At 39.6% G+C, this 24,158-nt stretch overlaps 1 protein-coding gene across 1 annotated transcript in view; it reads right to left on the bottom strand.

Moving 5' to 3' along the window:
• spata17 (spermatogenesis associated 17) overlaps window positions 1–24,158 on the bottom strand; it is a 71,971-nt gene that overhangs the window by 32,112 nt on the left and 15,701 nt on the right. Inside the window, exons 6-9 of the mRNA XM_057851972.1 lie at window positions 18,341–18,464; window positions 9,606–9,842; window positions 7,916–8,046; window positions 6,516–6,624 (exon numbers count right to left, since the gene is read on the bottom strand). Coding sequence (XP_057707955.1) covers window positions 6,543–6,624; window positions 7,916–8,046; window positions 9,606–9,842; window positions 18,341–18,464 — 574 coding nt within the window. The 3' untranslated portion in view covers window positions 6,516–6,542. The remainder of the gene's footprint in view (window positions 1–6,515; window positions 6,625–7,915; window positions 8,047–9,605; window positions 9,843–18,340; window positions 18,465–24,158) is intronic.

The raw sequence follows: 24,158 nt of genomic DNA, 5'->3' as shown, positions 1-24,158 counted from the left end.
ACACTGCAGCAGGGATTTTGGCCCAATCCTCGATGCAGATCTTCTCCAGAGCCTTCAGGTTTCAGGGCTGCTGCCGGGCAACACGGACTTTCAGCTCCTTCCATAGATTTTCTATCGGGTTCAGATCTGGTGACTGGCTAGGCCACTCCAGGACCTTAAGATGCTTCTTACGGAGCCACTCTTTAGTTGCCTTGGCTGTGTGCTTTGGGTCGTTGTCATGCTGGAAGACCCAGCCATGACCCATCTTCAGAGCTCTCACTGAAGGAAGGAGGTTGTCAGCCAAGATCTGGCAATACATAGCCCCATCCATCCTCCCCTCAATATGGTGCAGTCGTCCTGTACCCTTGGCAGAGAAGCAGCCCCAAAAAATGATGTTTCCTCCTCCATGTTTCACGGTTGGGATGGTGTTCTTGGGGTTGTACTCATCCTTCTTTTTCCTCCAAACACGACGAGCCGAGTTTGACCAAAAAGTTCAATTTTGGGCTCATCTGATCACATGACCTTCTCCCAATGCTCGTCTGGATCATCCAGATGGTCAGTGGCAAACTTCAGACGTGTCTGGACATGCACTGGCTTCAGCAGCGGGACCTTGCGTGCGCTGTAGGATTTTAATCCATGACAGTGTAATGTGTTTCCGATGGTTTTCTTCGAGACTGTGGTTCCAGCTCTCTTCAGGTCATTGACCAGGTCCTGCCGTGTAGTTCTGGGCTGATCCCTCACCTTCCTCATGATCAGTGATGCCCCACGAGGTGAGATCTTGCATGGAGCCCCAGAACAAGGCAGATTGACCGTCAACTTGAACTTCTTCCATTTTCTAATAATCGCTCCAACAGTTGTTACCTTCTCACCAAGCTGCTTGCTTATTTTCCTGTAGCCCATCCTAGCCTCGTGCAGGTCTATTATTTTATCCCTGATGTCCTTACACAGCTCTTTGGTCTTGGCCATTGTGGAGAGGTTGGAGTTTGTTTGTTTGAGCATGTGAACAGGTGTCTTTTATACAGGTAACAAGTTCAAACAGGTGCAGTTATTTCCGGTAATGAGTGGAGAACAGGAGGGGTTCTTAAAAAACAACTAAGAGCCGAAATATTTACTAAGTTGGTAATGTATCAAATACTTATTTCAAATTTATTATTTAAAAATTATACAATGTGATTTTCTGGATTTTTGTATTAGATTCTGTCCCTCACTGTTGAAGAGAACTTATGATACAAATTACAGACCTCTACATGGCTTGCAAGTGGGAAAACCAGCAAAATCGGCAGTGTATAAAATACTTGTTCTCCCCACTGTACAACAAGGGTCGCGATGCAGAAATCACAGACATCAAGGAGTGGTCGAGATTTTCTTTTTCATATATTTACCGTTTTAAACGTTTTTTTTTTCTTTCAAATTTTCTTTGTTTGGATCGATTATTTATCATCTCAAATAACGGGGAAAATGCGACAGTAACAAAAAAAATACAATTAAGCGATAGTTACAAGGTAGATATCCGTGACTTATTTAAAGACGCAATTTTTTTCATCGTGACGTAATTTGTTTAAAATTTTAAATTTTTGCGAGTGAATACTTTTTTAAAGTCGTTTTTGAATCAAATATTAGACATCAACTAATGTTTCTAAGCTAAAAATGACAGACATTTCGAATAATAAATATAAGTACTTACCTTATTTTTATGGCTGGGTTGAAACAAAAGCGTTTGCGCGACATCTGTAAACGGGGTTTTCCAGGGTAAAACGGACAAATTAAAAATAGTTCGGGGGCTTAATGGGCCATGAATCTGCTATGGCAGCATATAGACATATTGTTCTATCAAACACAACAGTTCTTTTGGCCTAAAATACAGCAGTTTATTTTAAAGAGGGGTGCAAGGTTGTTGGACCTTGAGTCTGTTAATAAATCTATCTATCTATCTATCTATCTATCTATCTATGCTGACGTGTGTGATGATCACTCAGCACATATAGTACCTTTAAAGGCTAAAGCAACAGGGCATCTATAGCCTAGAAACACAAAGCTCACCAACCAGCACATGACATGTGTTTCACAAAAGACAAGTCTGGAGCGTGGAGAGGACATCGGTGAGTAAGCGTTTGTGTGGGGCAGGTGGGGTGGCCGTTCGCAGCACAGCACATGAGTGACATGACCAAACACTGCTATGATGCGTGCTAACTACACATACGCTAAGAACATGTCACACATTGTGAACTTGAGAATGAGATGAAAATTCGCCAAAGTTTCCGTCATGTCTTGTCAGACGAAAACTGGCATTCGTCTCGTTATGTTTTAGTCTCCCAAGACTTGATTTTAGCTCGTCATTGTCGCGTCATCTTCATGAAAAAATTGTTCGTTGACCAAATATTTTCGTTATCGTCACCGTTGACAAAAACACTGGACCCAAATGGAGACAAGTACATACTCGAAATGATGAGTAGTCTCACGGAAATATATTTTTGTTGTGAAATGTTCTTAATGGGCAAACAGAGAATTTTAGCCAATTATTGTAGTTTGCGCATATAGTCATACAACAAAAGAGTGCTGACTTGCATGAAGCTTATCTTTGTAAAAGGCCCTGTGTAATGAGGGCAAGGACACATAGACGATGGAGAAAGGGCGAGCACCCCTTGGTCTAAGATGGGGGCCATTGAATTCCTGGAGAGGTAGGGGCTGTCATCAGTGTGATTATGTGTGGATGGCTGTAAGTCGTGACAGGCTACACCACATTAACACTGACAGCCTTTCTTGCTGTGACACAGATGGGTATGGTAAATAAAGGTCCAGAAGTCATGGGCTATTTCCAGAGCTGTGATGGTCAAGCCAGAGAGGCAGAGTATGCAGTTAGCAAAAATTGGGCTATGCTAATGACGGGACTTCAGGCTACAAAGCAAGGCTTAAGGTGATGATTACAAGCAGAGCAGGGTAATGTGGCAGGGTGGGTGATAGGGCTTCGGCTGGGATTTGAAAATAATTAGGAGCGTGGTTGGATAGCATAGCCAGATAATGTGGCTGCAGGGGAGGCATGGCCCCGGCACAGTATGAAGATGATGAGTATCAAGGCTGAGCTGTCCACTCCATCGGCCTTCTGAGCTGTGACAAAAAGCTCTGCTGGCTGCTGCTGTGGCTGGAGGTGCTTCCAACGATAGGACCTACGCACTAATTACCACACAGGCAGAGAAGAGTGCGCAAATAGAGGTAGAGAGGCACACAAGGATGAAGCAACAGACGGCAATATGCTCAGAAGAGCGCTGACTGCCAGCATTAAAATAGAAGTGGGCTAAGAATAGTAATTGACGCTGTCTCCACAACATTGTCCTGCAAAAGCAGCCACGTTATTCGATCAAGGGTGGGTTAAAGCACCACACCAACTCAACTTTTATAATTGTGCTCAAATAAAAAGCCAAAATAGCCCCTTAAAGGGAACCAGGGATAGAAAGAAAGATAAATGTTAGTACGGGTTATAATACTTTGATATTAAAACCCCTCTTAACTCATTTGCTTCCAAAAACGTAAAAATACGTTCTATTTTTAATTGCTTCAGTGTCCCAAAAACTTATTTATACGTCTTTTACGTTTTTTTTTCCACAATCGGTATCTATAGGTTCCCATGTATCTCAGATATAATGCACAAAGCTCAAAACCCATTTTAAAGCAATAAAACTGGCCACTGGAGGGCAGTAGCGCATTTGGTAAGACCTACAACCCTATTCAACGGCAACCAACGGCCAATCCGCAAAGCCGGGGAGACGGCAGAAGACGACTGAATGGATGACTGGCGGCGGACGACCGAGCAGAACAACCGGTAGAACGCCCGGGATGCTAGGCGCTGGACGACCTAGCAGAACGACCGGGACCACTAGATGCCGTACAGTCCGTGCTGCTCGAGAGCAAAGCCCTCAGAGACTCAAAAAAATTCATCTTTTTGAAACAGGCGGCGATGAGGGAAAAGTTTAACCCGCTGCAGTGGCCAACACAACGTCACCTTTCAGTTAGTTATGTCTAAATAAATTGTTACTTTGCTATCAAAAGCTCTATTTGTCTTGTTGTTTCTGTTTTTTTATGTAAAAGGAAAACATTATTCAGATGTTTGGGATGTAACTAAAGCATAAAATAGCTGTGTTAAAGTCAAAGTCAAAGTTATGTTTGAAATGTAAAAACTCAATTTCTCCGTTTTTTCATCAGAAATTGGAAAAATGCTCAAACTGAGCTATTTTCTAATGCTGTTTTCTAAAGAATGTAAAAAAAATATTTGAATTGACTTTTTTTTCTGCTGAAAGAAGAGAGTCTAATCTTTCTTTTGGTGGGTTCCATGTTTGTATAGCAATCGAACAGAATTTTCTGTGGGCTTTTACGTGACAAAAATAAGGTAATAATAATAATAATAATAATAATAATAATAATACATTTTATTTATAACGCACTTTACATTTGAAAAACAAATCTCAAAGTGCACCTTGCCCAAATAAATAAATAAATAAATAAATAAACATTAGATGCCATTAGACGTCTCGGTAGAGGCAAATTGCATCAATGTTTTCGTGTGCTGTGATGCACGGGCTATCTGCAAAAACAATCAAACTGCTGTGTTAAGCTGTATACCCTAATCATATGTAAAACACACAACAGCTCTGAATGCTAACTATGTCCATAATAATATTGGAATAGGTTGGATCACACAATAGTTTACCGTGAAGATCTGCAAACACTTTTTGACATCAAACACTTTCCTGCTCTCGTCACTAGAGCAGGAGAGTGCTGTCACTAGCCAACTTGATACATGAACGCTATTTGTCTCATCCAGTCTTTCCTGTTTATTTTGCTTTTGCTGTTCTTCTCATTAATGTTTCACTTAGGTTCAAATTGGAAGGGCAGACCCGATGACATGTTTAGTAAGTTAAAGAGTGACACTGTGGAAGTTCGTCAGCGTCCCCATGTGACGTCACCGCCCTATGACGGCAACAACAATGGTGACCTACTAGTTAAAATAATTTTACAAATTTTATTAAAACGAAAACATTAAGAATGGTTTTAATAACAAATTATTATAACTCGCAATAACATTTATCTTTTAAGAACTTCATGTCTTTCTATCCATGGTACCCTTTAATTTTTACTTTGGAGAGACTGCACTGTAAGAGTTATTTGGAGAACTAGCACCTCTCATAGATGAACTATTAAACATTGACAACCTTTTGCTAACCCCAGTCAGATGACCACCACAGGAAAATATAAATAGATAATAATCTTTTTATTATTGATAATACTAATTAATTTGATTGGATTTGACAGCACTCTAAGCACATATAGTTGTTGTTGTTGTATTTAAAGGTGGTTTTTAATTTAAAGGTACAACTTGTGAAGGTTAGAGGGGCATGTTACGTTTCAAAACACTTAGTCTTTACAGTTCAGGTTGGGTTGTGTGTTGTCTAACCAAATTAATGATAAATACAACCTTATGCTTGGTTGGTTGAAGTCAAGGCAACGGTTCAGTGTCTAAAAAGGTGATCTCTTGATGATCAGCAACTGAATCAGTACTAATCTTGTCATTGCGTTAAAGACACCGTTATTTAATCTGCATTTTACAAAGCCTGAATAGACCAGATGATCAAAACAGATTGTACTCCTCCAGCCCGAGATGTCAGCTGAGAAGACCCCATTCACCCACCCTCTCAATCCCCATTCTTATTTATCTCCACTTCCTGGGGCCATGTTAGTTCATTCCCGTGACGCTGCTCTCTCCTTCTCTCGCTCTTCGCTTTCTCTTTCTCTCTCGCTTGTTTCACTCCTTGTTTCCGGGCAATTGGGCCTGGGTGCTTCTGGTGGTGGGGGGTAAGAGGTTGGGGTGGAACTGCTGGGAAGTTTGTGTGTGTGTGCATGCACATATATGTATGCGTGTGCATGCTGGGAAGTGAGCTAATAAAGGATGGTGATCCATGAAAGGCCTTGAGCAAAGACACAGTCAATTACCTAATGCCTGGACCAGACCGCAGGGCCCACGCGCACACTCTCACTCTCCGACATGCAGGCACACCCACACACACACAACCATGCGTACACCTCATTTACGTATACATGGAGAGGGGGCAATGGAGGGCATAACTGGGAATTGTGTTGGCGTATGTGGGTGGGTGTACATATGCGTGTGATAGAGAACTGCAATTTATTAAATTGCTGTCACTTTTGACAAATTTGTGCAACTCAAATTGAAAGGGCTTGACTGCACCAAGTCTGTGTTTTTCCATTTTTATTTGAAGGTGTTGTGTTACACTTCAGACAGGAGAACTAGCAATCCTGCATCAACCCCATTTATGGTTTATTTCTATATGAACTCAATTTATTTGTAGCTGGAAAAGGCCTCCATCCAGGTGAACATGACCCTTAACAGTATACTGCATTTTGAGGTACATTATCTCTGCACTCCGTTCATCCAACTTTTTAGTGGATGGCTCATCTCCAAGAATAAGTTTAAGTGGTTGAAAAAAAATTATATTGTAAAATTCTATTCATAATTGCCAACCTACCTTCCTTTTGGTGTCAATTTATGAGTGCTATACAAAGAAGTTGGCATTTTGTGGATTAGAGATGGGGTTACTCCTCTGGTCCAAAAGGTGGCGCAGACTTCCTGGGTCTCTGGTTGGGCAAGAACAGTACAGAGCAAAAACAAGATAAGAGCTAAATTAAAATACTGTATGTACACGGGTCATTCCCATAAATGGCGCAATTTTAGTTCCCAGTATAAAAAAAACAAAACAAAAAACAAATGCGCAATAAATTTTAACAGTAAAAGAAAATCTTTTTACAACAGAAAATGAGAGCATCAGGAAGTGGGTTTCTAATATTTTCATTATTCATTATCTTCCTGCCAAATAGTTAAATCAAGGTCTGATGTACCAATTCAATCACAAGCTGTTATTACACCTGGCATTGCTGATAGCCACTAAATTTCCATGTCAGACGCTCTTGTGCTTGTCTATGTAGCTTCAGTTTGATTGAAGCGGCGCTAAATACCAAAGAAGAGTACAATGGCAATAAAACTGGGTGGTCTTTTGTTCTGTTGCCACGGAAATTACAGTGAGCAAGATCTAACTGAGGGTTAATACAAGCACTTCACACACAACTGAGTAGATTAGCCCGGGAGTAGTAATGAGGTTATAATCATATGTTTAACGAAGTCACAATTGCACTGCAGCAACACTTGTTTCATATATACCCCCCCCCCCCCCCCCCCACACACACACACACACACACTCACACACTCATCTTAATTACATGGAAAAGCCTGTAACACCATGGGTACGAAAGCAGTATTATAATAATCACCAGGCATCCACCCATTACATGTAATAATGGGGATGTGTTCATTTGGTACTTCATGTTGAATACATGTGCTTGTGTTAAATGTGTAAACACATTATTTACGTATATTTAGTATAGGAAGCACCCACAACATTATGTAAACCTGCAAGACTGATAGATGCTTTGTTTCTCTTTTCTTTGGGTAAATCTTCCATTTCAAAGATTATAAGCCACTCTTTGGAGGACGTCATCATGCCCTTATGCAAAAAATGTATCACTTTGGTATACTGTAGTTTACATTGGAGAACTAGTGTGGAACTTAAATGCATCATGTTGTGTACATTTTTAATATTTTGGCCCCCGAGGGTTGTGACAGGAATGTTTATAAGTAAGTTTCCTTTTAGGGCCAGGTTTAGTTTCGCACTTTCTTTCAAATGATTTCCAAAGAAGATTAGGCAATATCCTTTATATCTGTGGTACACCTTTGAAATTGTATATTTAATAATTAGTGTTATTTCCAAAATTAGTTCAAGCCTTCTGTCTGGACTTTGCATGTTGTGCTTAATTAAGGTTTTGAATTAACAATCAGTGTGAATGTATATAATGTATAACTTGTGTGACTCACAGTGTGCCATCACAAAGTTGCAACTCATTCGGAGTCTCCTCTAGGTGTGCGCACGAGGTCTGCATTCCCACAGCTGGCTCAGGAAAATGTTCACCTTGCTCCCACATCTCCCTGGGGTCTCTTATCCGGACCTGAAATAATCACAGAGAATCCCAAGTATCAAATAATGATACAGTAACTGTTTCTTTCCAATTCAGCCTCCCGCCTCTGTCTTTGTCTGATCCCTATCTCATAGGTGGTAATGGTTTACAGCTAAAAGCAGAGGCCAATCCCTTCCTGTGACACAGAGACCAAGAGATAGGGCAAGAGGGAAAGAGTTGAGAGGGAAAAAATTACGCAGAGTAAATCCAAGGCATTCTGAGGATGACTGAGGGATGAAAAAGATTAGTGCAAAGCAAGATGAACAGATAAAGATGAAGACAAAACAAGAAATGTGCTCAAATAAGTGTATGACGGCTCGGCTCCAACTAATCATTGAGTCAAGATTGCAGACAAACGTACATCATGTCACCGAAATACATGTTTTTATTTTTATTTTTTAATGACATTACTCAATGAATAATTTGCATTTCTTGAGACAGCCACTAGCTTGTGGACTCATGTATTGCATTCATTTAGAAATATTTAAATCGATACTAAAAAATCTTTAATTTAAAGCTCTTGTAACACTTTTCCCTTGTATGTTACTTTTTGTTTCTTTTCAGTGTGACCCCTATCCACTTTTGTAAAACAGATTACTGGACTGCATATACTCTTTAATTTTCTAGTTTAAATGGCGATACTCGCATTCATGTGTAGCTTGTAAAATGTTTAATTAGACAGTGCCGAACATATCAAACAGCTGCAACATGCTGTTGCTATGCTGAGGTCACCTTGTTGGCTGTTAAAAAGGCAAGATGGGAAGAAGATGGAGGGAGAAGTAGGTGTGAGGGAACCTGTCCTTGCCCCTATCGTCAGAGGATCAGTGGCCCTGCCTGACCACTTCCACAGGCTGCACCTCAACCTTATCCATCACTACCAGATAGTTATCATGCTTGTTTGGGATTCTTGCAAAAATAAATAAAAAATGGTCAGTCTACAGTAATTAGTCAGAATACAGTATATCAAATGGCAGCTATTTATCTATTTTTTGTATTGTATTAGCATTCAGTTCAAAACATTTATTGTTATTATTAAATACCTGCCTGCAACCCTATTGTTGAACAGTTGTATAGAAAAATCCACAGAAGAATGGATGGCTGGATTCAACCTTTAAATCTTTGACAAGAAAGATTGAAATGCACTTTTTAGGATTCACCTATGCAACCCCTCAATTACATATTAAAGTTAAGACGTTTTTTGCGTTAAGTTCAACAATGACATTTTTTACACTAGTATCACAAATAAAATTGTTTTAAAATGGGGCATACCAGAGATACACCTGGATTTGACCTCACACCTTTATTGGTCCTAACAGCTAAGATTGTGTAGTTGATTTGTAGGTTTTATGCGAGGCCAATCAACTTTGCAGAACCGTGTATAAATGGTCTGAGAGGTTTCACTGCTAATAGAAGATGACTTTATTTTGAATAACAAAAAAACAAAAAACAAAAAAAAAACACTTGGACTAATATACCACTAAGCGTATTTGTGAACTGAGGCTTTTGGTGAAGGACAGTGAATGTGCAATTTTAATTGAATAGCATCTTACGTGCTGTTTTCCACTAGTGATGGGTGGAAGTACGACCCTGGATGAACAGCAGGCTCTGGTTTTGCCCCTTGGAGATTCAGCAGTCCGATGAAAACTGCCGACTGGTGTAGCTTCAGGTGTGAGCTGATCGCATTCCCTAGCGACTAGTCTGATGGGGGCCTGGTATGTGACCTGCCTCAGAAGTGACTCCATCTCATGAGGGGCCACCCTGAATGGAGAGTTGAACACCCCTGGGCGCTAAAGACCGAGTGGGGGGGAAGAGATAAGTTATTCTATCGAAGAACAATATAAAGAGAGTGGTTCTCTTCCAAATTTGCCAATGTCACACTAATACTGTATACATAATGTTGCATGATGAAGACACAAAAAACATACAGCTGATCAAATGTCAATTCATTCAGGTCCACAAATATTGGTATATTACTAAAATTCAGTATTTTGTGTTTCTAAAAAACATCACGATAAATTGGAAATTAATGAAAAAAATGTACTTTCACTTCCAAGTTTCAGCATTAATTTGAGAGTGTTCATTCAACACAAATGGAGCAGAAGGGCACAGAAAAAAACTGTGGTGGATAACCATCAGTGGTGGAATGTAACTAAGTAAAAGTACTTTGTTACTGTACTTAAGTACATTTTGGGTATCTGTACTTTACTTGAGTACAAAAATGAAGTGGTACCTTTTACTTCACCACATTTTACAGCATTTATCTGTACTTTTTACTTCAATACTTTTAAAACTGTCACCTGTGTTAAACGTTACTTTTGTTTGTGTTTCTCTGATTGTGAATTCATAGTTTCGTTTTCATGCCTACAGCGCAATCAATAAGCCCCGTGCAACTATACTGTTATTGAGCACTAGAGGGAGCAACATGAGTACAAGCAAGATAAGGCAGGTGAACAAGATATTGACCGATGAAACAACATCAGTGAGAGCAGCGTGCCTTCATATGGGTGCTGCACACTCTTTTACAGTAGGTGGGGGTATGCGCCTCCATTAAGATAAAAGTTTTCTGTGCTTGTTAAGCTTCTGTTTAAAGCACAGTCAATTTTGTAATTTATTTACATTCTGCACAGTTATATGATATATTTATATTAAAAATATATAAAAATATATATATCACATTTTTCGCATCGGAAGAAAATACTTTTACTTTTTACTTGTAAATTTTAAAGCAAGTACCTTTGTACTTTTACCTAAATATTTTTTTTTCTTTGATAATTGTACTTTTACTTTTTTTTGCCCCTCTATCTGTACTTTTAATTAAGTAAAAAAAGTGAGTACTTCATCTACCACTGATGACCATAAAAGTATTTTCCTGGTGAGAAAAACACCTTCATAACACTTGGCCAGATTAGGAATGTACTGTATGTGTGTCAAATGGATTATTCAACCAGCGTGAATAGAAAGGGTTTAAACCAGCGGTGTCAAACAGATTCCACAAAGAGCCTCAGTGGGTTCTGGTCTTTGTTCCAACAGATCCAGCAAAAACAGTTCAACCAATGAGGTTTCTGCCAAAACAAGCAGCATCTAACTGCAATCAACTGATTACACTTGTAAGACACCAGATTGATGAAAAGGTACGCATCTCGTTTGGTTGGAATGAATCCAGCACCCACTGCGGCCCTTTGAGGACCGGTTTGACACCACTGGTTTAAATGATGTACAGTGATCCCTTGTTACTTCGCGCTTTAAACTTCGCGCCCTCAGTCTATTGCGTTTTTTTGTTTGTTTTGTTTTTAATTAAAAATAAATAAGTGCAGTATTTTATAGAGCTGTCACGATCCGAAGCTGTCACGATCCAATCACATAGTCTCTCACTCTTGCTCCTGCCGCTTTTCTTGGTCAGGCATGCACTGGAGTTGCTTATTAAAGTTAATGATGATTGACAGATGTTAAGGTTTGATCTTTCCAGAAATGCTCAAAGCCGAAACTTCTAAGCGCCGCATGCGTCGATCGTTTAACTTGTTAAACAGTTGTTGTAGAAACTCATTGTGTTAAGTGTGTTAAGTGACCAGCTTGAGCGGGTTTGAGTGGACTCACTCAATGAAGCGTTTAATAAGACAAGTATTTTTCTACTTTATTCTTGTTTAGAAATAATTTAGTGGGACAGTAACCTGTTTAAAATGTATCATAATTATTACATTTCAAGTGCTTAAAAAACATTTAAAAAAATACTTTTTAAAGAAATTATACTTTAGGAAAAAAAAGTCAAAAAACATGTCTTGTATGTATCTTTCCAATGCTAAATCTGAATAAATACTCCAAACACACAAATTTATTTTTGCGGGGTTTTGGGGCGCAACTAAGCAGTTTTTCACTTACCGCGGCGGTTTCTGGTCCCCATTAACCGCGAAAAACCAGAGATCACTGTAAACCATTGGCAAGCCTCAAAAACAGGAATGGTAGATTGTCGAATAATTTTAGATTCCCCTTCTGGGGTAAAAAAAAACATCATATAGACAGATGAGACAAAATCCAACTTGTGCCATCGTGATGGGAAATGATTTGCTAAAGGCCCCCAAATATACTACATCATCAGTGAAGCATTATGGTGGGAGTATCATGGCATAGGCATGTGCAGTATGATTAACAATGGAATTAGGTTCCTTTTATTTACTGATGATGTGACTGTTGACAGAGGCAGCTAGTAGGCTGAATGTTGAAGTGTTATATGCGATATAATTTGCTCACATTTAGTCAAACGCTTCAGAACTCTTTCAATTGTAATTAGTGGAAATGCAGCGACCCAAAACAACTAAACAATGTTTTGAGTGTTGTAGTGTTCATGCCAATAATCTGACCTGAATCTGATTAAGTATGTATTTCAATTGCTGCAAATAAAAATGAAGGAAAATTAACACGAGCTTTTGATGGATTCGATGGAAACCAGACGTCAGGCTGAAATTGATTGAAAGTATTTGTAAGCAAGTATTGTTAAGTTGTCTCATTACTTTTGGTTCCTTAAGAAGCGTGAAGCTTTAAAAATGATGTAATCCCTTAAACCATTCACCATTCAAGTCAATTTTTAAAAAATTTTAAATCCATGGCTGTGGTGTTTTCATTCAAAGAGATTTGCGTTGATGTCCCAATATTTATGGACCTGACTCTACACATAGATGATCTGAAGTGAACTTTGTTTCAGAGGGCTTTAGCAAGAAATATTCACACCACAGTGATCCTTTTGCATGCATGTTAATTACAAGACCAAAGCTCTGCGTTGGAGGAATCTACTTTATATGCTAATAACACCACTTACTATTTAGGACACTGTTGTAAATGAGAAAAGGGCTTAAGTTGGAAATGAGACTACCGTGTCTCAGCTCTCTTCAAAATATTATATTTGTAGACTGGTTAATTCATGATGGTTTGTTTAATAACGGAAGGGATTTAGTTTGTATTTTAAAAACAAACTCAAGTAATTATTGTTGAATAAAAAGCTGGACAATTGGATATCAGAGCATGAGGGTATTCCAAAAATTTTGTATGTATTTTTACTTACCGGTACTAAGCGTGAAACTACCTACGTTCGTACACACAAACACAAAGTAGCACACAAAATTTCTTAATAATATCTATCGCCAATTTTCTACATTAACCGATAGGGACTTGGAAAAATATTAGATACAAAACAAAAACAAACAAAACCACACAAATATTGACACTAACATGTCACTTGCCACAAATACAATCACACATGCACACCCCTACACGCACCTAATCCCACAGTAGCTATGGGAAGAGCAATGATGTTGACCCCAAGAACACAGCATCTCTATCTCTGTCAGAGGGACTTGGGGCCTTTTGGTAAGTTGTGAGTATCCCTGTGTGTGTGCGTGTGCGTGCATGTGTGTGGGCAAGGGTCCGAGAAGTGCAGAAGGATGAACTGTGTGGGAGAGCCATCTATTCACTACTGACAAGGTCAGCGCTATGAAGGGAAAGAGTCCCTTGCCATATGCAGAAAGGGAGAACAGAATATACAGTATGTAGAGAAATGAATGGACGAACATAAGACTGTGGGGGCACCACAACTTTTCCTCTGGACTAAAAATCTTAGTAATTAACTAATTGGCTGCCACTGACGATGCTAAATGTCTAATCTATTTTAACTGCGAGCATTGGTGCTTTTGGCAGCTCTTTTAATTTTTGTCTTAGTCTTTTGGACAAAAATACTTATTAGTCTTAGTCATATTTTAGTCAAATCAAAATGTTTTCATCTTCGTTTAGTTTTAGTCAACAGACAAATTTTGTCTAGTTTTAGTCAGCAATTGTCAAAATGTTTTCGTCTATAAACTTCAAAAGTTTTAGTCTGTGAATAAATAAATAATAAATAAAATGTTTCCAACAATTTCGAATGAACATTGACAGACGAGCACATACTTGTAAAATCTACAGGGACATCGATATCTTCATGATGATAATACACACTCAGCAGGAAAACAACACATTATTTGCAATTAATTAAACTCATCTGGATGCCAATAACTGTATGTAAAAAGATTTCCAGGAGTTTAAGAAGACACTCACCGAATCACCGCACTAAATGCCAATGCTAATGTGAACGATATGTTAACGCAAACGCTATGCTAACGCTACAAGTTAGTTTAGTGTAGTGGTGTCCAAACTATTCCACATAGGGCCGCAGTGGGTGCTGGATTTTATTCCTACAAAACAAGATGACATCTCTTCATCAATCTGGTGTCTCACAAGTGTAATCAGTTGATTGCAGTCAGGAGCTGCTTGTTTTAGCACAAACTTCATTGGTTAAACTGTCTGTGCTCGATTGGTAGGAACAAAAACCAGGACCCACAGCGGCCCTTGCGGACAGGTTTGGACACCCATGGTTTAGTGTGGGATGACCACTCAGCACAAAAAGGCTAAAGCAACATGGCATAGCCAAGATAAGAAAACAAAACTTATTAAGCAGCACCAGACACATTTTCACAAAAGGAGCCAGGAATGGGCACACGCTTAAGCCTGTGTGTGTGGCGGGGTTGAGGCGCAGCACGTCACATGAGTGGCACAATCAAACACTGCTAAAATGTGTGCTAACTACACATATGATAAGAAAATATCTCAAACTGTGAACTTATGACGGAAACATTGCCAAATTTTCGTCTTAGTCTTTTTATTTTTATTATTTTTTCACATGGCAATGTGCACTTTGAGATTTTTTTTTTCAAATGTGAAGTGCGTTAAAAACAAAATCTATTACTATTATTATTATTATTATTCAAGTTTAAATGGACGTCTATCATTGTCAATGACAGGCAATGAGTTAATAAAGTTAGAATACTCAAGTTGTCCAATAATGACTTTTTAATCAATAAGCGATACCCCGATATTGTCAGTCTCTAAAGATCTGATACCGATATTAAACAGATATCAATATATGAGGTCGTGGACTCCACACATTATGATGCGCAGGTCAAATGGCCTGCTCACATAACAAATCTTAAGTTCTCAGTTTAAATTTGGGAAACAATTAATGGTCATTAAGCATAACTGCTGTGCTAAGTTGTGACCAGCCCTTGTAGAAAGGCAGAAGGCTTCTACATTCACTTTGAAGGCAACATGCATATAGGCCCAAAACCGATAACGAAAAACCGATGTCGATATTATCCGATATCATTATAGACCCTACCCACCGACGTCATAAAACCATGTGCTCGCTGTATGGTTCCGCCCACTTGTCCGTCATTTTGTCTCGTATTAGCATTGGTTTCAATTGATCGAGGAATTTAAAATGCATTTCATGGAAGACCCGGTGCTTTCTGATGCCGTAAACTCACTGGATGTGTTGCATAAAAGGCGTTATGCGGAAAAACTTCGTTCTATACAGTCGCCAGATCCATATTTGATGCCTAAATCGATGATTTTTGACCAGCTGCCTTCGCCGTCTCTGCCTGACCCTGATATTTACAACTATCTTGTCCACACAAAATCAGTCTATTCTCACGAAAGTTTGAAAAACTTTAAGAGCTTGGAGGCTTATAAATGCTACGTTGCTGGTTGGGTGAAACAGGTCCTCGTACACGAAAATTCGGCAGGAATCTTGTGCTCGGAAGGTGAGTTACGAAATTTTCAATTCAAAATCTTTTGTTCTTGCTAACATCCACTGTCAAGTCTAATGTATTTCATGTCATTTGTCAATGGAGCTAGGGCTTTTAATGTTTATATGGTTTAGCGATAGCACTCTCACTACATACATACGTGTATGCTGTCGGCGATTAGCCTAGCAATGATCTTAATTGTGGTTGTCAGCCCAAAACCCTCTAAATATATATTAAATGCATCTTACCAGATGTAAAATGACTACTACATAATCTGTGGTAATCGTTTGGAGCCCAGTTTTCTCGTCGAATTGCAGCAGCCCATCTCGCTCTCTCCTCTCCGTGTCTCTCGGAATCCGGTAGAACTTCAAGTCTCTCCGTCTATCTTCTCTGTTATTGCAACCGACCGCCACACACGCCTTCACCATTTTGATTTTTAATGTTAACGAGCAGAAAAACACGCCGTAAATAGAAGGAATGTACGTAGCCGTAACAGGTCAACACGATGTGTTGACGGACAAGTGGGCGGCACCAGTCAGGAGAGTGGAGTTGTGACGTCACGTGGGTAGGGTCTATAAAAATGCTTTTATCGGCCAATATTATCGGACGATAATATCGGACATATTATCGACTACCTGATAATATTGGACAACTCAATAAAATACACAACCTAATTAGAATTTTGAAATGTGAATATAAATGTTTTTAATGATAATGTAGGTTGTGTAGTGCATTGTCAATTGAGGGGCAAATAAGTATTTACTCAACCACTAATTGTACAAGTTCTCCACTTGAAAATAATAAAGAGGCCTGTAATTATCAACATGGGTAAACTTCAACCATGAGAGACAGAATGTGGGCAACCCCCCCCCAGAAAATCACATTGTTTGATTTTTAACGAATTTATTTGCAAATCATGGTGGAAAATAAGTATTTGGTCAATACCAAAAGTTCATCTCAACACTTTGTTATTTACCCTTTGTTGGCAATAACGGAGGCCAAACGTTTTCTGTAACTCTTCACAAGCTTTTCACACACTGTTGCTGGTATTTTGGCCCATTCCTCCATGCAGATCTCCTCTAGAGCAGTGATGTTTTGGGGCTGTTGTTGGGCAACACGGACTTTCAAATCCCTCCACAGATTTTCCATAGGTTGAGATCTGGAGACTGGCTAAGCCACTTCAGGACCTTGAAATGCTTCTTACGAAGCCACTCCTTTGTTGCCCTGGCTGTGTTTCTGATGGAAGGAGATTTTCACTCAAAATCTCTCGATACATGGCACCATTCATTCTTTCCTTTACACAGATCAGTTGTCCTGGTCCCTTGGGAGAAAAACAGCCCAAAAGCATGATGTTTCCACCCCCATGCTTCACAGTGGGTATGGTGTTCTTCGGATGCAATTCAGTATTCTTTCTCCTCCAAACACGAGAACCTGTGTTTCTACCAAAAGTTCTATTTTGGTTTCATCTGACCATAACACATTCTTACAGTCCTCTTCTGGATCATCCAAATGCTCTCTAGCGAACCGCAGACGGGCCTGGACGTGTACTGGCTTCAGCAGGGGGACACGTCTGGCAGTGCAGGGTTTGAGTCCCTGGTGGCGCATTGTGTTACTGATAGTAGCCTTTGTTATTGTGGTCCTAGCTCGCTGTAGGTCATTCACTAGGTCCCCCCGTGTGGTTCTGGGATTTTTGCTCACCGTTTTTGTTATCATTTTGACGCCACGGGGTGAGTTCTTGCATGGAACACTTGATCGAGGGAGATTATTAGTGGTCTTGTATGTCTTCCAATTTCTAATAATTGCTACCACAGTTGATTTCTTTACACCAAGCGGTTTTCCTATTGCAGATTCAGTCTTCCCAGCCTGGTGCAGGTCTACAATTTTGTCTCTGGTATCCTTCGACAGCTCTTTTGTCTTGGCCATAGTGGCGGTTGGAGTCTGACATTGTGGACAGGTGTCTTTTATACCAATAACGAGTTAAAACAGGTGCCATTAATACAAGTAATGAGTGGAGCCTCGTTAGACCTCGTTAGAAGAAGACCTCTTTGACGGCCAGAAATCTTGCTTGTCTGTAGGTGACCAAATACTTATTTTCCACACTAATTTGGAAATTAATTCTTTACTAATCAGACAATGTGTTTTTTTTTCACATTCTGTCTCTCATGGTTGAGGTTTACCCATGTTGACAATTACAGGCCTCTCTAATCTTTTCAAGTAGGAGAACTTGCACAATTGGCGGTTGACTAAATAGTTATTTGCTCCACTGTACGTCACTGCCAACTTCCTACAATAGACAGCAAATGCTTTGTGATTATTTGAACCACACATAAACTATGTGGCTTTGTGTCACCTTTTCTCCAGCAGACGAATCAGAAGCATTGGTTTAGGAGAAACATAGTACTGTAGCATCCCAATCTACTGACACACATTGTTTGACTGTACAGTATTTTGTCGGATCTTACAGCCCCCCCCCCCCCCAAGAAAAAACTTGTTCGCTTTCAGCTGATATTCTAATAATAAGGACATAACTGCCAAAGTCGCAGCAGACACATTGCATGCAGACGAATACATTAAACTGTTATTACGAAAGAACGTGGGATCTCCAACTGGACCATTAATTGTACCTGATCATGGTCAAATCTACAGACACTGTGAGAGTGGGTTGTGTGTCCTCAACCAACCTGTTTTGTACTGAGTACGTGATGCCATCTGTAAGCTTGGTACATTTTGGCTTTCTGCTCATTCAACTTTTTCAGACAGATTCTTTCCTTCTTTTGGAGCTCCTCAAGTTCATCCATCTCTCTCCTGAAACAACAAAATGATTACCGTAGTATTATTGATTATTTCAACCTTAAACATTTTCGTGGTGCACCTCCATGCGCACTGCTGAAAATATTCACAAGCAATATTTCAAGCTAAAATAATTGTGATCATGTGTTTTTGTGTGTTTTAATTGCCAAATATAATCTTGATTTTCCATGTCTTATAAAGATAGTACAGCCGAACGCTTAATGCTTTCGTGGACATATGAAGATTTGAGTACATATAGGACAATTAATGTGGAGCTGTGCCTGTGTATTTATCATGCAGCGTTTGGTGGTAATTCCCTGAAGTGTCCTTCAGATGAATGAAAATGTGCCTGATAATAAGAGGCTGGGACAGCAGAGGTACCGTGGGAGAAAAACAAGAACAGGAGGGAGAAAAAGTGAGCGAGTGTGAAGGTATAAGTAGGAGGATGATGAATATATTTCATCACAACAGCCAGGACAGGTCTGTCTATGACATCTGTTAAGCCAAGCTGCTTAAATGGGATGCATTAAAAGCCCATACACAGCAATTTCATCCGGCAATCACAAAGCCTTATTGTTACAAGGGGGTAATAACTTAAAAGTGGGAATTGGAAACAATTACTAAAACACTCATATCACAGTAATGTGGAAACACGCACAACGCGTACAGCCAATCTATTTCCTCAAGAGCAATTCCAGTACGAGTTGGCTTAGCTCATCAACAATTCGCAGCAATTTTCACAGCTTCCACTCCACTGTTGTAGCCAACTTCTATTTTCAATTACAGACCTCAACAGACGAATCAGAATATTCTTAGTGGGTCTGTAATGGCAGGTTAATACATTCATCGGCTAGTGGCATTTAAAAAGAAATCACAACACGGTCCCCGCTGCCTTTGCATTCTCATTTCTTTCTCAGCATCAGATTAAATTACAAAATAAATGAAATATGCAGAACATTACCCACACGCTTAGGTGGTGTGTGAGTGTGTGTGTGTGTGCTTGGGTGTTAAACTAAGTAGTTTAAGACTTTGTGTATGTTTATGTATGATAGTGTGTATATGCATAAATATATAGAGGTTGCTTGGCCTCTATTTGTTGCCCTGCTAACAGGAATATGACTTATTAATTTGAAATATAAAGTTTGGGTCTACTCTGGGACAGCAAGGTTCGCAAACTAATTGAATGTGCACACCTAACAGAGTACTTTATCAGTGCAGTTATGTTCATTTATGCATTACTTTTTAAATGGATATTGTTCAAAATTTATGGTGAGTGACTGCCAAAGTTGACAATAACAGCAAGTGTCAATATTCATATAGTTTTCAAAGGGTTTTCATGATTGTGCGTTCTGCATTGAACATTGCAATAAGGACGAATGTGCGTGTATGTATGTGTGTCGGCCGAACGGGTGACCTTTGTTTCCCTGCCCCCAGCCTCAACGTTATTAATTGCTGTGTAGTGGACAAAAGCCAAACAGATTTGTAACGGCTGAAGGGACCTCGATCTGTGTCGACCCAACCAGCCGACACAACATACAACCCTCATTAGCCCTGTTCGGCACGCTGAACATGCACTTAGTGTGTGCGTGCGTGTATATGTGAATAAATAAATGCCGAATGTTAAAGAGGAAAACATTCTTAAAACTCCATTCTAAGCAGAACACCGTGTCAACACATGATTTAAGTTTTTATTTTTTTTGCAGATAATACATTCATCTCATGGGGTGTCACTAGGAATTTGGGGTCCTGGGATAAAGACTTCTTACTTTAAGCACTATCATGTCATTGCTGAGAAATGAGAATCTGTAACTACTTTATGCCAAAAGGTTTATTATTGCTTTCAGTTGCAAATAACTGCTTTTGGCAATGGGCTGATGAAATGAAGCTACCTGTATCACTTAAACATAGTTCCTTGGTACCAAGATGCCACATGTGGGCACCAAAGCAACTGCAAATATGCATGGGAACACATCTCGGGCCCCTTTATATCACTATGTCTTACTTATCTTGCTAATGTGCAATCCCTGCAAAAAACCTATTTGAAAGTCTAAATGGGAGGGCCCTGTTGAACATTTTGGAGTAATACACACCTCAGGATGCCTCACCAAACTTTCTGTTTTGAGTTGCCCTCACCTTGAGAATTTAAGATTTAAAGCTTCCCAATGAGATTTCACTTCAGTAAAAACGAACCCTTTGGATACTCTTTGCATTTTCTTGGGATTTTTTGCTGCATGGAAAGAGGTGCAATGTACACTGTGAAGTAAGCCTAAACAAATTCTACATATTTCCCATTTACCTCTGTTGGGGTTTTGGGGCTTTCTCTTTTAGATGTTCACATTAATAGATGTAAATGTCTTTCAACTGTGGGCCTGCATAAAGCCCTTTGAGAAATTTGTCGTGATTAAGGCCAAATTGATTATGGTCTGACGTAAGACCCCAGCAATACTTTTTCCATGACTACAGTATTTAACCATTTAAATAGCAGTTAACTATTTAAAGCGAATGATAGCACCTTTATTATGTCCAACCCAGTGGAGTCTTGTTTGGTAAATTTAGATTGATATTTTTATGTTGTGTAATAGTGGAGAAAAACATAAATGAAAGTCATTATACCAGGAAGTGGTCGCCTGACATGAGATTAGCCATTGTCTCAATACCGGTACAATTTTAGCCAATCAAATGTGAGTATCCAAATTTCCCGCCCTTTCTCGTTACGTCATTATGCCCATTACCATCTCTGCACAAGTCAGTGTCAGTACCAGTGTGTGTGGGTAGAACTGACATCACAAAATGTTTGCGCCTTTAAACGGTGTCTTTTTTTGTGTTTACACATTATGCTTTACATTATCAGAGGTGTAAAACAAAAAATGCAATTTGCATGCATACACTAAGCAAACATGTTTTATAAATGGATGCCATTTGTTCTGTGTTGTATCTCCCTTTAACTTTATTTGAAAGGTTTTATTTTCAATTTATTGGTAAAAAAATGCCTGCAATTCTATGATTACCGTATTTTTCGGACTACACGTCGCACCTGAGTATAAATCGCACCAGCCATAAAATGCCCAACGAAGAGAAAAAAACATATCCAAGTCGCACCGGAGTATAAGTCCCATTTTTGGGGGAAATTTACTTGATAAAATCCAACACATAGAACACACGTGTCATCTTGACAGCCAATTTAATATAAAAATACAATAGAGAACAACATGCTGAATAAGTGTACAGCGTACAGTGCATGAACAACGAAATGCACATATACTGTCCAACAGGACGCTACGGCTCGGTCCTGGCTATTCACCGGGCTAAACTCCCAAATGACAATGCTGGACGTCCGTATAATTTGCTGAATCAATTTGGTCCTCGATACCAAACAAGTTCGCATTGACATAAATAAATGATAATTAGGTGCTTTTACAGCAATGACATGACACAAACGGATAGCATGCGTTCGCTTGCATTAGCGTATCGTTCAAACAACCACACAACTGGCTCTAAGTGTCCGATCGCGGGTGGAAAACACACAACAACAGAAAAAATGATCCACACAGGCGTTGCCTCTGTAGAGATATTTTACAAGCATAAACAATGAACGTAGGTTCGCAGCTGTGTTTCTCTCTCGCTAACTCGCCCACTCACTCAGCTACGTAGCTGTCGGTCTTCTTCTGGCGTGTGAGTGCTCTTCTTCACGTAAACAAGTGCAAGTGCACCCCCACGTGGGCGTGAAAGCACCACAAAGCATGCATTTCATAATAAAAAAGTCAATAATACAATTGAACACACATTGCCAAAGGCAGAACCGAATGTGGCCATAGCTATTAAGTTATTCAGATAACTATAGCATAAAGAACATGCTAACAAGGTTACCAAACCATCAGTGTCACTCCAAAGCACCAAAATAACATGTGAAATGGTATCATAATGTGTTAATAATTTCACACATAAGTCGCTCCTGAGTCGCACCCCTAGCCAAACTATGAAAAAAAAACTGCGACTTATAGTCCGAAAAATACGGTACACAAAAAAGATATGCATTTGTGTTTTTACTTCCTAATGAATCTTGTCCACCCCCCGTCCCAAAATCAAGACAGATATGAAGCCAGCCAACATCTTGGAATGAATTGTGTTTCACTAAAACATTCCAGTTCATCTAAAAAGTTTCAGAGTGATTCAAGATAAAAATAGTTACAGTAGTGTACTCACAGAACAGTGAAAATATAACATTGTGGAAATCGTGAAAGGTGTTAATCAAGCTCACTTCAAGCACTTTTAAACAACTGGAACCCGAACCGACACGACCCAGGTCTGTTCACCTATTTAATGGTTAATATAGTACAGCTAAATTTCCCAGTCTTGCTCAATAATTTACCTCCTGGATCAGAATGGGGAGTCAAGGGCTGATGGGATATCAGAGACTGAGGCATTGTGGGACAGCGAGCCACACTTGCGGTCATCAAGGCCAGCAACAGTGCAACTAATTGGCCAAGTTTTAAATATTTAATGGAGGCCTGACCTGATTGGCTACTTTAATTGCTTCAATTAAATGATTCAATAGCAGGCAAGGAGGAGGTGAAAGGAGTATCAGCCAATTGATTCAATGACCAGTTCAATACTTTGAGCTTTTCACACTGACTTTCCATCTACTCTAAGTAACTCACAAATTAATCAGTTCCTTCTGTAAAATACCAAAAACTGGTGCCACACGCAGTTATATTTTAGAACCAATCACGGTCTTCTTCTGGAAAAGTTAAAACATTCTCAAATGGTTCTCATCTCTTACCATTGTTTCCTCCTCAAAAGTAATTTTCTTAAGAGTCAAGGAGAGCGCAGCAGCTAGATTATGCTACACCACACACATACCACACACACACGTTCAATATACAAATCCAATCAAACTGAGGGAGTGAACTTGTCTCCACCCAAACTGGATCAGAAAGAAGCGGCAAAAGAAAGAGTGACGCATAGAAGCAGGGAATGTTGGCAGTGCAGGTCCCACTCCAGTGTAGCAGCTCGCCTTTCATCAATGTCCTTGAGAGGGACATGAGAAAGGGAATGATGAAGAAGGTTGGAGAAAAGAGAGACAGGAGAAAAAGTAACTGGAAGATGTGAGACGCCACAGAAGACAATAAATAACCCCTGCCACACTGTCTACACATTTCTTTAAGTTGAAGTTAAATAAGTTTCAAATGTTTCTGTGTTGTTGCAGCATCATAGGGAGAATATTTATCAGATGATGGCAGTAATAATTACCCAGCTGTTTATGGCAGATAGAGGAATAATTCATGCAGCCAACAGGCCGTGTTGGTGGCAGCGGCGATGACTCCAGCACATTTAGTAAATATGCAAAACAGCCTTGCTCTGCTTTCCTAATTGCCCCCATTGTCCCACCGCATGCCCTTATTAAAGCCCAGGAACTTTAAGTGTCTCGCTGACAAAGTGATAAATTGTTGGGGTGCCAAGGAAAACTGTGGCAGAGTGGGGACTGCACTGGGGTCTTGACTTCATTAGGCTATGCAGAAGGCGAGGAAGGATGAATGAGAATGGACATTGGACGCACAGTGATCTGATGGCAGTGGTGCTGGGGGTGAGAGAGATACAAACAAAGTGGAATTAGAGGAAGAGAGATGCTGGCCAGTAGATAAAGAATTCTAGCTCAGATGCTGTATTGTACTGAAACAAAACACTGATGAGAAAAAAAAAAAACACTTA

Source organism: Corythoichthys intestinalis, chromosome 1, assembly GCF_030265065.1.
Source record: "Corythoichthys intestinalis isolate RoL2023-P3 chromosome 1, ASM3026506v1, whole genome shotgun sequence".
NCBI lineage: Eukaryota > Metazoa > Chordata > Actinopteri > Syngnathiformes > Syngnathidae > Corythoichthys > Corythoichthys intestinalis.
Note: the sequence above shows the minus strand (reverse complement) of the source record. Positions and strands in the feature narration are given on the sequence as shown.